This window comes from Sinocyclocheilus rhinocerous, unplaced genomic scaffold, assembly GCF_001515625.1.
Source record: "Sinocyclocheilus rhinocerous isolate Xijiao unplaced genomic scaffold, SAMN03320098_v1.1 scaffold4513, whole genome shotgun sequence".
Lineage (NCBI taxonomy): Eukaryota > Metazoa > Chordata > Actinopteri > Cypriniformes > Cyprinidae > Sinocyclocheilus > Sinocyclocheilus rhinocerous.
Genome location: NW_015632753.1, coordinates 1 through 14,540, shown reverse-complemented (window position 1 = coordinate 14,540; position 14,540 = coordinate 1). Strand labels below are relative to the sequence as shown.

General features: G+C 37.9%; 1 protein-coding gene across 1 annotated transcript; it reads right to left on the bottom strand.

The window, feature by feature from the left end:
- Window positions 1–8,314: 8,314 nt before the first annotated feature.
- LOC107743058 (gastrula zinc finger protein XlCGF57.1-like) lies at window positions 8,315–13,423 on the bottom strand. The gene is made up of 2 exons (XM_016556161.1): window positions 13,330–13,423; window positions 8,315–9,794 (listed from the first exon to the last, which is right to left on the bottom strand). Exons 1-2 carry the CDS (start codon window positions 13,412–13,414, stop codon window positions 8,533–8,535), a joined length of 1,347 nt encoding a protein of 448 aa, XP_016411647.1. The 5' UTR covers window positions 13,415–13,423; the 3' UTR covers window positions 8,315–8,532.
- Between the last annotated feature and the right edge of the window lie 1,117 nt (window positions 13,424–14,540).

Here is a 14,540-nt window from a genome sequence, read left to right as displayed (position 1 = left end):
TTCCTCGCATTCACCGAGCTGAAGACTCGTCTCACCTCATGTGTCTGTATGTACAGCAGGGGGTCTGTAGCCTCCAGTGGTGTCCTCCCCAGTTGTTTCAAAGCGTGCGAAGAAGTGGTTCAGCTCCTCCACCAGGGTGTTGTCACTGGTAGCAGTTGGTTGCTGATTCCCCCTATAGTTGGTAATATGCTGGATGCCTTGCCACATACGCACTGGGTCTCTGTTGTAAAAATGTTCCTCAATCCTTGTCTTATAGGCAGCTTTAGCCCTCTTGATGCCCTTTTTAAGGTTGTGTCTGGCCGTGCTGTACTGTTCTCGGTCTCCTGATCTAAATGCTGCATTACGTTCTTCAAAATATCAAAATTCTATATCATTGTTATCAGTATTTATTTTTCCTACAGTAAATGTCTTATTAGAGGGTGATAGAGCTGGAAGCTGATGAAAACCATTCATATTTTTGGATGAGGCAGGCTTTAACTGGGCCATGACATGGAGGAGAGGTTGAGAGCCCAGCGGTTGAGAGGGGCCCAGAACGATGTTCGCTGGGGGGCCTGACCACCCCCCACTGAATGTGATTTTGAGGGGACCCCATAGCAAAACCAGTGCAATGGGCCCAGAATTCCTAGCAACAGCACTGAGTGCAATCATGTTTTCAGGCCCATCTACAGTGTATCAGCTTGTATTTACCCCTATACTCCCTTTTCCTTACTGTAACCAGACTGAAGAATTTTTCTCCACATGGAGGTGGAAGGTTCACAATAGGCCCCCTTACAAACAAGTCACTCTTCTCCAGGCTATAGATGATGCATGCAATGACATCACAGGAGGAGACCAATGTCAGGCCTGGATTTGTCATGCCAGAAGATTTTTTCCAAGCTGTTTAGCGAATGAAAACATCCATTATGATGTGGATGAGAACCTGTGGCCAAATCCACAAGACAGGGTTGATAAAAACATAGAAGTGCAGTGAGGAGCACTCCAGGTGACATTTTACTGTAGTTTTTTCTCATCTAAAGTTTTTCAAAAACCTGTTGCGAGTTCATTATTTCATCAATAATTTTCAGATTTTGTTCAATGATTCCAGTTTCCTCGCATTCACCGAGCTGAAGACTCGTCTCACCTCATGTGTCTGTATGTACAGCAGGGGGTCTGTAGCCTCCAGTGGTGTCCTCCCCAGTTGTTTCAAAGCGTGCGAAGAAGTGGTTCAGCTCCTCCACCAGGGTGTTGTCACTGGTAGCAGTTGGTTGCTGATTCCCCCTATAGTTGGTAATATGCTGGACAATGATTCCAGTGTCTGTACTTTTCTCTCTAGTCTATTACAATGACGTATGAATGCGTAGAACCATAATGAAAGCTGCATCACGTGTTTTGTACTAGTATATTTAATGATTGCACTAACCACTACACAGTGAAACTATGGTATCTTGTGTGTGGGTGATCTAAAGTAATGTAATTTCATAATAAATTAGTTTTTTTGAACCAATGCTTCTGCAAATGCAAGGCTTTTTTAAAGATATGAACGCGACATGCAAAGTTTTGAACATTGGACAGCCTGTGTTACAAATAATGACTGTTTTGAGTTTTGTGTCTAGTGTTTTGAAAAATGATATCAAGGTTCTGAAATTGGTGCCAAAATGATAATAAAAAAACTGTAAGAACATCTAAGTGTACTCAAATGTGCTATTTTGAGACGCCATGAAAATGAACTAAGATGTGCTTTTAACATACCGTATTGTCCCGAATATAAGACGACGTTTTTTTCTTGGAAATACATAGATTTTGGTAGGCTACTATTAGATGGATAATTCAGATGGGCTACCCGGTTTTTTTTATTTTTATGGTATATCAAAAAGTTGGTACATTTTACCAGTTTTTACCATACTTTCAAAACAAAAATTAAAATAGGAAAAATATGCAATATGAAAATAATTGAAAACAAAATGTGTTTTACTGAGAAAAAACAAGATTTGGTTTTTAAAAAGCCTTTTTCCAAAAGGTACATCTGGAAAAAGGGGGGGTCGTTTTATAATCAGGGTCGTCTTATATTCGGGCCAATACGGTACTGTGTATTAAAAAAATGTATTTAGTTACCACTTGAAGTGCACTTGAATCCACTAGTGTATGAAAGATGCATTCCCTTTTCACTAATATTCTCTGGGTCTCAATCGGGCTCAAATTGATAAGCAATATTGACAATGCCATTGTTTACAATACAACCGGAGCACATTCTGAAGTGAGGGGCGGGACGTTTCTGGACTGCACTAGGCAGTTTAGCGAATCACAACACACTGGGCCAGCGAACCAATCTGAGCCCATTGTGTATTTCTGAGGGAGGGGCTTCATAAAACCAATAAATCCTCAGAGCGTTCAAAGGAGAAGGGACAGAGTGGTGTAGAATAAAGGTAAATTATGTGAAAAAGTTTCAAAAACAAAGCATTAACATGTTAGACTGCACCCCATAAACACAATCAAGCCTAGAAAAAATAAGCAGTCAAAAACCGTTTAAAATACAGACAATTTCTGTTTGGACTTTCTTGTCGTTTGAGGTACAGTGTGTGGTATTAGTCTGCCTCTGCCACGCTGTTCTGTGTTCTCATCTATAGGCCACCTAACTTCGACAATGCTTTTACAAGTGATTTTTCTGAATTTTTAACTTCTATTGTTCCAGCGTATGATTGTATGCCATTATTGCCATTGTGAAGAAGCCTGTAGGCTTTTATTCTCGTTTCATAAACTTACTTAATACATCTCAGTTTAGTGAAAGTTATCTAACTAATGCTGTTGAAACATATCTTGAATGCTACATTCTCATTTCATTTCTCTCTTTTATACAGTTTGCTCTAATATTTTACATTCCATTGCACCTTTTAAGCTGAAACAACCAAAGGGAAAATCAGACAGACTTGTCATAATGCGGAGAGGAGATGAAAGCATGATCGTTTTACTGTGTCCTTTGAGATCTTTAAAGAGTTTGTTTTTAGAGTGCTGCAATGTCAGCTAGAAAAAAACTATTTCTGTTCTAATTACTAAACACTGTAATAGACCTAGAATTTTATTCTCCACGATAAATTGAGTAATTAATCTGAGTTGCCAATTTTATGGGGAGCCCTCGGCTAAAATTTGCTAGATTTATTTATTTGCTGATAAAGTGATAGCCATTCGTTCATATTTCACGCCATAGCTCTCAGATCTCTCTTTCAATTCGCTGGCTAGTCCGTTTTTCTTTCATCATTTTCAACATGTCTCTTTAATGAAATTCTGTTATCTGGTTAACAGATATTCAAGTATTCAAGTATTGATTAACCTTTTTACTGGTAAGTTTAGAACATCTCACATCTGTTCAAATCATAATAAACATGTCATGATGTTTTCTTTTCATGCCAAATAATCATAAAGGTGTTGCAGCTTGTGCACAATTACACCATATCCACAGCACCCATTTTCTTCTTGTAGTCCAGCATGCATTGGGGTTTCATTTTTTCATCTCCAGTGGTGTGGTCCATCTTTCCAGAGGGTGACATCTCTGCTGAGTGGACCGTTGTCAGCATGTGGACATCGCGTTTGTCATGGCTCTTCACTGCCAGCATTTCTTTGCAACTTTTAAAGTCTGCCTCCCCACTGGGCATCTTGTCTCGGAAGCGTGTCATGCCCTTTCTGTTGGCCCTCACGGTGCCACAAGCCCCAGTTTTGGCTCTCAGCAGGCGATGGAAAAGAGAAGGACTGGTGTACCAGTTGTCCACATACTGTGTATGCCCTCTCCCCAGATTTGGCTCCAGCAGTGTCTGCACTACTGAGCCAGACAAGTCCTGGAGTGTGTGTGATGTCTGTGCTGGAGCCAGTGTTCACTATCACATTGATGACGTACCCAGTCAGAACCTCGCACAGCATGAAGAGCTTGATCCCAAACCTCTTCTTCTTTGATGGATGAGTATACCTGTTGCTCTCTAGCACCACTTGCTCCACAAGTTGCTCACTCATAAATAATCTGAAACATTCTGCCTCAGAAGGATTTGTCAGACTACTCTTGAACACTTTTGGTAGTGTTGTCAAAATCAAGGTCTAGTGGAGAGATTGGATTGGGCGTCCAGGTTGGAAGTCTTCCACAACTGCGCCCTCACTGGCAGGGATCGTTGACGCATTTGAACAGTTTTCTGGGAGGTGAGCGTCCTCGTCATTCTGACAGGTGTCTATCATTGCTGCTGCCGGATTCAGTGTTTGAGTCAAAAAGAAGGTCCAAAATATCATCACAAGCAAGTTTTCTTTCCATTTTCACTCTGAGATAATGTGGCCAGCTCAAACCCCGCCAAATCTTCCCGCAAAAAAAGCATCCCTGCGAACTCTCTCATAATGCATAGTGATGTCATTGAACTGTCAAGTAGGAAGCCATGTTTGTTTATACACTATAGTAATATAGACCATGTGTCATTTATACAGTAGTCAACATTTGAAGTGGATCAAAAAAGTTTAAAGTTGTCCTAAGACATGAACGCATTTTGGTTTTAGAACAACTTTGATGAAAAGTTTTGATCCACTTCTAATGTTGACTACTGTATATTGTGATTACATGCCCTCTAAACTTTTGTCTTGGTGCTTCTGTGATAGTGTACGTGACGTAAAATAAGCACATCAAGTGCCTGTAAACACTGTGTTGAGTAGCTAGCTGTGCCAATATGAATGACAGCCATTTATCCAGCTCGCCTCTCTGTGTTGGCACAAGAGGATGATTTGAAATTTTGAATCTGGTAGTTGTGACATCACTGAACATTTTGGATCAAAAAAGTTTAAAGTTGTCCTAAGACATGAACGCATTTTGGTTTTAGAACAACTTTGATGAAAAGTTTTGATCCACTTCTAATGTTGACTACTGTATATTGTGATTACATGCCCTCTAAACTTTTGTCTTGGTGCTTCTGTGATAGTGTACGTGACGTAAAATAAGCACATCAAGTGCCTGTAAACACTGTGTTGAGTAGCTAGCTGTGCCAATATGAATGACAGCCATTTATCCAGCTCGCCTCTCTGTGTTGGCACAAATTCAATGAAATTTTGAATCTGGTAGTTGTGACATCACTGAACATTTTAAATCCCATACATGGGACCATACTCCAAGGGGCACAGATCATAATGTTCTTATTTGGCGCATTTAATCAGTATCAGGTGTACTGCATTGCGAAGGTTCAGCTCATATCTTAAAGACAAGTCTTTTTTTTTTGTAGAGTTAGGTTCTATTTATTTTCTGCTCCTAATATTAGTGGAGTACCTCAGGGCTCTATTCTGGGCCCATCTGCTTTTTAATTTATATGCGTCCACTGGGGGATATTATTAGGAAGCACAGTGTTTAATTTCATTTATATGCTGACGATACACAGCTGTACCTCCCGTTGAAAGCTGGCAATTCCATTCAATCATTGTTGGAATGTCTCTGGGACATTAAGAAATGGTTATCAAATAACTTTCTCCAACTTAAGGACAAATCAGAAATAGTTTTTGGTCCCCCAAAATTGAGGAGTGGTCTCACCAGTTCCCCTCAGTTTCCTCCCAGGTTAGGAATCTTGGTGTTATCCTGGACCCAGAATTTTGTTTATCCAAACAAATTAATTCTGTTGTTAAGAATAGTTTTTATCAACTGTGGATTATTTCCAAACTTAAACTTAATTTTTGTCTTTTCAAGGCTTTATGGCTTTTATCATCTCACGTTTAGATTATTGTAATTCTTTGTATTTAAGTCTTCCTCAGTCATCTCTTGCACGCCTCCAGATGGTACAAAATGCAGCTGCAAGTCTCTTGACCAGGCAATGAAATATGACTGTCGCCACAATTTTAGCTTCACTTCATTGGCTCCAGGTCCATTTTAGAATTCAGTTTAAAATATTGTTTTTAAAACTCTTAATTATCAAGCTCCATCCTATCTTAAAGACCGACTTACTCCTCTGTCATCTACCAGACTTTTAAGATCTTCTGAAAGGGCTCTTTTATCTGTCCCTTGTTCCCGTTTAAAAGCGAAGGGAGATAGAGCTTTTACTGTTGCTGCTCCCCGTCTGTGGAACCACCTACCTCTGGACATTCACCTAGCACCCTCTATAAATATTTTTAAATCAAAGTTGAAAACGTATCTTAAATATGTTTTTTGAACTCTAAACTTTTGTTTTATTTGGTTTTACTTTGTCTTTATTTAACTTATTTTCCTTTGTTCAGCACTTTGGATAGCTTTGCTATGTTTAAATATGCTTTATAAATAAAATGTACTTACTTAAGAGTGTGCATTATGTAAATGAAATCGACTTGACTATTTATTAAGGTAGGAACACCTAGGATCAGTGGTCAGATAACCACAGCTGAAAGCAGCTTCCAGATGTCATCAGATGAGCATTAACAGTACTAATGTTTAAGCAATGATTTAAAAACATTAGTGAGAGAATGGTACTGGTAAAGATGAATCAGAAAATGCAGTGTAATGTTCTTTATTTCATTCAGCTTGTCATTTTATTTATATGACCATTATTTATATTATCATTCAGTTCCACAGTGTTTGCATTTCACAGCATGACAGAAGTTTAACTAATATTTTGATTCCAAGTTACCAATATATGGAATGGAGTGATGTCTCTATACCATTAAAGTCCCCAGTGGAGGTCCAGACAATATTTAAGGAATAATTGACTCAATTATTGCCATTGAATTATTAGAAAAATAATGCACACCCGAGGAGGTGACCAGAGGATAGTTACACCTCGGGTGTGCATTATTTTCTAATAATTCAACGGCCCGTAGTCAATTATTCTGCTTATACTACGGTTACTACACCTCAAGACATCGATCAGATTTTATATTTCAAGGCATTTATCCAGTTTTTGTACTTAAAATGCTATTGTGAGTAGGATTAATTTCTTACGCATCTCATCCAACACATCCGTTACTAATTCCAAATTGTCATTTTAGACCTAGTAACGAAGGCTTGAGCCGTTGATAGCAGACTAATGCAGTTAATAACTAAGTTATTAGGGAGAGAGAGATTAAGCGTGTGAATTACGTATCTGAGTCGGTGCGTCTCTCAACAGTGTTTGGCAGCAGCGTTTCTGTTAACAGTGAAACTTTGCGTTAATTTTCTTCACAAACAGCGGTGTTGTTACCTTGCTTGGAGAAATGTCATGTAGCTTTTAAGTTGCTAAACTATCTTACTGATAAAATCGTCAGAGTAGCGCTAACTAGGGATGTGCAACAGCGATCGAGTACTCGAGTACTCGGCCGTGACAGCGACGATCGATCATGAAAACGATGATCATGGAAAAAAAATTTTTTTTTCTGATTGGTTATAGCAGCACTTTGGACGACACCCTACATTCAGTCCAGAGTATAGACGTGAGAAGAAAGAGAAGCATGGCTTCGAAGTCAAGTAGTGATGTCTGGGTTAGCTACATGCATATCTGATTAATCTAATATAGGATGCGTTGGGATATTAACATTTATTAACATGCTGAATGTGCTGCATATTACCAGTGTTGAGTTTTATGCTAAAATGCTATGCCCGATATTGACAGTTATTTGAGATGGTCATATTACTTTTAGATGTTTCTTTTTTAATGATGTTATGTTATAATAATGCAATCATATTTGTTCAACAGTAGGCATATTTCAATTAAAATTGTTTTCATACTTTATATGGCTTCGGAAACGCACAGGCGATTTCAGGAATCACTTCATAATGTAGATGAAAATATAGCACAAACCTGCCATAAACAGCATTATAATGAGAAATTTATAGAAATCTAGCCTATAGTAAATTCTGTCATTGCCCGTGTTTCAGCTCGCTGTCATGAACGCACAGAGCTCCCTCTCTCTCGCTATAGCACATAACTTAAAGTTCACTGGCATTTCATAAACATAGAATTATAATTAGAACTTTGTAGAATGTGAAATCTATAGTAAATTCACTGGCATTTCATAAACAGAATTATAATTAGAACTTTGTAGAATGTGAAATCTATAGTAAATTCACTGGCATTTCATAAACAGAATTATAATTAGAACTTTGTAGAATGTGAAATCTATAGTAAATTCACTGGCATTTCATAAACAGAATTATAATTAGAACTTTGTAGAATGTGAAATCTATAGTAAATTCACTGGCATTTCATAAACGTAGAATTATAATTAGAACTTTGTAGAATGTGAAATTTATAGTAAATTTACTGGCATTTCATAAACATAGAATTAGAATTAGAATTTTGTAAGATGAGAAATCAATAGTAAATTCACTGGCATTTCATAAACAGAATCATAATTAGAACTTTGTAAGATAAAATGCAGTGTAATATTCTTTATTTCATTCAGTTTGTCATTTTATTTGTTTGATCATTATTTATATTATCATTCAATTACACTGTGGCATTTCGCAGCATGACAGAAGTTTAACTAATATTTTGAACCCAAGTTATCAATATCTAAAAAGTAAAAGATGATTAAGAAGAAATAAAAGAAGTGGGTATGAAGGTGGACAATCAGATTTGGCCCACACTCCGCAGCAGTGAACGTTCACTCAGATTTACAGGTGAAGGAATTCTCTCCAGTGTGAACTCTCATGTGAGTTTTTAGGCTATATTTATGACAAAAACTCTTTCCACATAGCTGACATATAAAACAGTTCTCTCCTGAGTGAATTCTCATGTGGTAATTTAGGCCTACTTTGTGTGCGAAACTTTTTCCACACTGAACACATATGAACTGTTTCTCTCCGGTGTGAATGGTCATGTGGCATCTACGGGTTAGTTCCGTCACAAAGTTCTTTCCACACTGATCACATGTGAACAGCTTCTCTCCCGTGTGACTTCTCATGTGGTAATTAAAGGTGTTTTTATGAGTAAAACTCTTTCTGCACTGAGTGCAAGTGTAAGGCTTCTCTCCAGAGTGAATTCTCATGTGAATTTTAAGGTTTCCTTTTTGAGTGAAACTCTTTCCACACTGTTTACAGATAAAATGTCTCTCTCCAGTGTGAATCCTCATGTGGATTGCCAGGTTTTGCTTTTGAGGGAAATTCTTTCCACACTGTTTGCAGGTGAACAAGCTGTCTTCACTGTGAGTTCTCATGTGGGAATTAAGGTTGCCTTTATGTGCAAAACCCTGTCCACACTGAGAGCAAGTATAAGGCTTTTCTCCAGAGTGACTTCTCATGTGAATTTTAAGGTTTCCTTTTTGAGTGAAAGACTTTCCACACTGTTTACAGATAAAATGTCTCTCTCCAGTGTGAATCCTCATGTGGACTGCCAGGATATGTTTGTGAATGAAATTCTTTCCACACTGTTGGCAGGGGAACAAGCTCTCTTCACTGTGAGTTCTCATGTGGGAATTAAGGTTGCCTTTATGTGCAAAACCCTGTCCACACTGAGAGCAAGTATAAGGCTTTTCTCCAGAGTGACTTCTCATGTGGACTGCAAGGTTTCCTTTTTGAGCGAAACTCTTTCCACACTGCTGGCAGTTATAAGGCTTCTCTCCAGTGTGATATCTCATGTGAATTTTAAGGCTTTCATTGGTAGTGCAACACTTTCCACACTGTTTGCAGGTGAAAGCGATGTCTCTATTGTGAATTCTCATGTGGACCTTAAGGCTTCCTTTTCGATTGAAACTCTTTCCACACTGATGGCAGGTAAAAAAGCTCTTCGATTCAATCTTCTGGACACTTTTTTGAGAGGAACACTTTTTAGTCAGTGTGGCTTTTTCTCCAATTTTGAAATCACGATCGTTCTCATTCTGCTCTTTCTCTTCCATATCCTTCAGCTCTTGACTCTCCTCAATCAGGTCTAAAGTGAAAAAACACAAATACAAAACCAGTTTAATGACACAAAGAAACAGACAACAAAACCAAGAGAAGGCATCAAAATCTACTTTAAAAAAAAGTGTTTTCTGTAATCTCAGAAACTCTTTGCTTTCAAACTTTCAACCTGGTAGTTATCAAATGCTTTGCGAAACAGAGCTTGACCAAAGGAGAGCTGGTTTATTTTCCAGCACAGCAAAATCCAAGCTCAGTAGCGCTCACTGCAGGACAGATGGAGGCGCTGGTGCGGTCACTTGATCTTAAAATACTCCGTAATTTTTAGTCATACAGATAAGAGTAATACATCTTTCAAATCTGTAAAGACCCTACTTTATTTGTGTGCACTCACAATAACAATAAAATATTGCGCTTTTGTAAAATAATGAAAATGGTGCGCTTTCTGCTGTCTCGGTCTCTGTGAACTTGACCGCGAAACTCCAAAACTCTATGTATGTTTGCCTTGCCTATGTTTGCCAGACATAAAAAAACATCTATAGAGAGTGAAAGGTCACTCTCAAATGAACCAATTCAAATAGAAGATAAATATTCTCAGATTAAGTAATCCGTATGAAACATGCATACAGGAGCATCCACTACTGCGGAGATGACGAGTCAGTGTTGCCGACTTCATCTCTTAAGCCGAAAACAAAGAAAGCACTAGTTTATCAATGAATTATTAAAATGTTAATGCAGCCTCCTTACTGTTTTTCTCGGACACATTCATAATCATTACTTCTGCCGGTGCGCTGTAGCAAGCTTTATGCGTGTGCTTGAGTGCTTATTAGGCAATGTAGGCAATAAAGGCTCATTATTATGATTTAAATGGTTTATTAACCATTATAAACATGCGATTAGTCGACTAATTCTTCAAATGAACGACTACTAGTCAACCAGAAAAATCTTTAGTTGAGGGCAACCCTAGTACTAGCACCCTCTTCCCTCTCAGGGTGGCTTACCTGAACACTTAGGGTGGGCACTCGGGTTCGAATAGGATAGTCTCTCAACTAAATAAAACTAGTAAACTCTCCTACACCCACTGATTTGAAAATAACAAAGTTAACTGTAAAATGCCCTTATATGTCAATAGCCGGGTTTCCATCCAAAGTTACGAATTTAACTTATGCGCAAAACTGGAATATCGCATTAAAACATTTGCGAACAAGCATCCATCCAACAAGTCAAAGAGAACAAAATCGTTACTTCCGGATAAACTGGCACTATAAATCACTAAGAAAAGTAGGAGAATATAGTAATTTTCATATATAATAAATTATTCTTCTGAGTTTATGTGTGCTGTCACGCTCATTTGTTCTGAAGTCTCGAGACAAACAGAGTGAGCTTCAGCGCGAGCTTGTATTCTGTATTCTGCTAACTTACTGCAATTCTCTCTGATGACACAGTAATTTACCGCGGGGAAGAAAACATCTTCGGTCTGTCCAATGATTGTAAACAGTCATTAGGTCCGTCAGACTTAAGATATTTCAGCGGTAATGAGACCAAAAATATTTAAGACCCATCGAATCCGAATTTAAGACATTTTAAGACTTTTTAAGGACCCGCGGACACCCTGCCGTCCCATAGCGCAAAGTCACATGTCTTTTTTTTATTCGCTTGGAGGAATTTATTCGCAAAATGCATTTCCATTTCCCAATAATCGCATCAACCCTTTTTCGCACAAGTCAAAAACCACCTCAAGAGAGCGTAAAAACTTTTTTGCGAATTAAGGGATTTTTATTCGAAATTTGCCGTTTCCATCACTCGTTTCTCATGCGATACTTCAAAATGCGCATTAAAATAGTGTGATGGAAACATAGCTAATATGAATCAACATATCAACAATATGTTTTTCAGTTTAAACTTTTACTCTAGTTATATAGATATTTTCTCTTAATCGGTAATAAACTTATTGTAATTGTTACTTTAAGAGATTTCAGTATTTAACAAAAGAAAATTAAAAGAGAAAATATAAAATGACCAATGACAATTTACAAATTTTTACAGTAATTTTACAGTGAACATTAACACTGTTGCCACAGGTTGTTTTTCATGTCCGCAGGTTGAAGCGACCCCTATAACGAGATATTTAGGCCCTGGAATGCAAATTGTACTGGGGAACCGTGCCAAAAAATTTGCATTTTACCCCCCCCGGAACGTGATTTTTTTTTCCCAGGGGACCCCCCTCGAAACACGACTGGGCTAGTTGAGTAGAAATTGAGCGGGTTTTGTTGTGAAATCCTAGCAACCCTGGGAGGTAGTAGAAATGACAACAACGCAGGAAAAGTGGAGCTATGGCAAGTGTAAACAGATGAATTTGATATGGGTCACAATTGAAAAAACGTGTAAACGGATGGTTAAAAAAAATCAGATCCGAAAACCCGAGGTCCAACCCGAGCGGGTTCGGGTCCAAAACTTCTACGAGTGCCTCGGACAAGGGTCGGGTTCGGTATTAGCAGCCTCAGGTCTCAGGCACTTTAAAATAAATGTGCTTTTTCCAAATGGACTCGAAGACCCGAATTCTTTTAAACTATCCCGGATGCAAACTTGCGTGTTCGTGTTGAGTGCATTTTTAAGAAACGTGCATAGAAAAAGAACAAACGTTTGCAACCTCGCAATCAGAAATTCATCTTATAGATATTAGATCCATCAGGAAAAAACACTTGCTTCATTACGCTGTGTTCATGCAGGGCTTTTCTTCTTTGTGTGCAGAAGATAACTTCACTAATACATCACTCAGTCACAATGTCGTTTTGTAGTTTTAACTAACTCGTACGAAACTCACACGAGTGTAGGTAAAAACTGACAGATGACTCATCACTTTTCTGACTGTCGCAAACTATGGTGAAAACAAAAAAACATTAACCAGCGATCTGCTGGATGAACTAGTCACTAGGTGCGTTTACATGGACACTTTTTGCTTCCATCGGAATGAATTCATTGATTGACAAATGCGAACGTAGTGTTTACATGAACGCTAAATAAAGTGATCGGGTTGAAACAAGGAATGGTGGGACGTTGTCCTGCTCCACTTCACAGACGCTGAGTGAAAGGGGAGTTTTATAATGACTGGAAACTCATTTATGACACTTTATTCACCAGGAAGAACAGCTCGTTCCTCGCGTCATACGTCATTACGCTACTTCTACGTCACTGCGCATGCGCAGTACTTTCCAGTGTTTACATGTCCTCTCGCTCGGATTACAAAAGGAATAAACCACCCCTTACAATCCGATCGAAATTTTAGTCGGATCTGGCCGGATTCAATCCGATTGACGTGTTTACATGTGACGTTTTTTTATTCTGATTGTGCTTCTAGTCCTATTACGATCGGATTAGTAGGGTCCATTCTTGAATGCTAAACAAATTAAATAGTATTTATCTGGTCATGTGATCTCAACATGAAGACTTAATGTCAAACAAAAAGCACTTAAATTAGGAAACTCATGACATTCTTCAAAAATACCATTTATTTCTGTAGAGACTGACATTTTAATATGAACCAAATGACCAAATTGAAAACCAACCTGTGTGTTCCTCAGTATCTTCTTGTTTCACTCTGAATACTTCTTCAATCTTCACGTCTTCACTCTCCTCTTTAATAAACGCCATCTCTATAATAATGTGAATGAACAGAAAAAAAATCTCAAATCAAATCAGCTCCCTAGTTCAGCAGTCAGCGCACTGCTAAGAGAATCAGTCAGAGTGAGAGTTAATAGCCGTAAATGAGCTGATTATCAAAAAAAACAAAGAAAAACAGACTTCATATGCATTCGTTCAGGTACTGAATGATCTATAGATTACATTTATTAGATTATACTTTAATGATTTTATTTGCAGCTGGTTTGTAAAAGTTGTTTGTTGTTCTTGCAGCATTTAGTTTTTAACAGCAGAGGCCTGTTTCACAAAAGACGCTAAGCAAAGCGGGGATTAAAGTCCAAAACCTGACTTGATAGAACCTAACAAATCAATCGGCACTAAAGCGGTTTCATAAACGACAATTTAAGTTCACGCAATCTCACTAATTCGATCCAGGTTCAATGAGTCAACATAATTTGATGCGCACATGGCAAACAGCAAATATATTTGTGCTGTTTAACGCATTTGAGACATTGTGTTGTCCTCAGTGTATAACTGACATATCACAGGTATATTCTTCATCTGTAAATGTTAAAAAGTCATGCAAATATATCCATTTTGCTGTCAGGAGTGGCTTACGGAGCTAACGAGCGCTGCTGCGCGCTAAACAGATGGAACGCAATAGAATAATAGCGCAATAATTCTGAATAAAATATTTGTTGTGCGACATTAAATGTGACACGTAGAATTTTAATCCTACATATAAGTGTATTTTTATGATAGCAGTAACTGTAAATCAAATGTAAGCTGGCTAATACAGCCCTACTATCTCAAATGAGTTAAATGTGTGTTCCTCTTATCAGTTAAAATGTAGTCCGATTTCTATTATTTACTTTCATTTTTAATTCAGTGGTTTTAACTTTTAATTTAGTGTTTTAAATGCTTTAATGAGCAATTTTAGATTGTAATAATGTTTTAATGTTTTACTAATAACCATAAAAGGTACAGCGGTCATAACACCCGAGAGAAAAGCTGCATGGCTAGAAACTGCTGATCAACTGAATGTGCAAGTAGCAGCCATGTTAAAATGTTTTCATATATCTTTAAAAAATAGAAGAAAAAAAAAGGTCATTACATTTTGGGCACAATACATTAAATA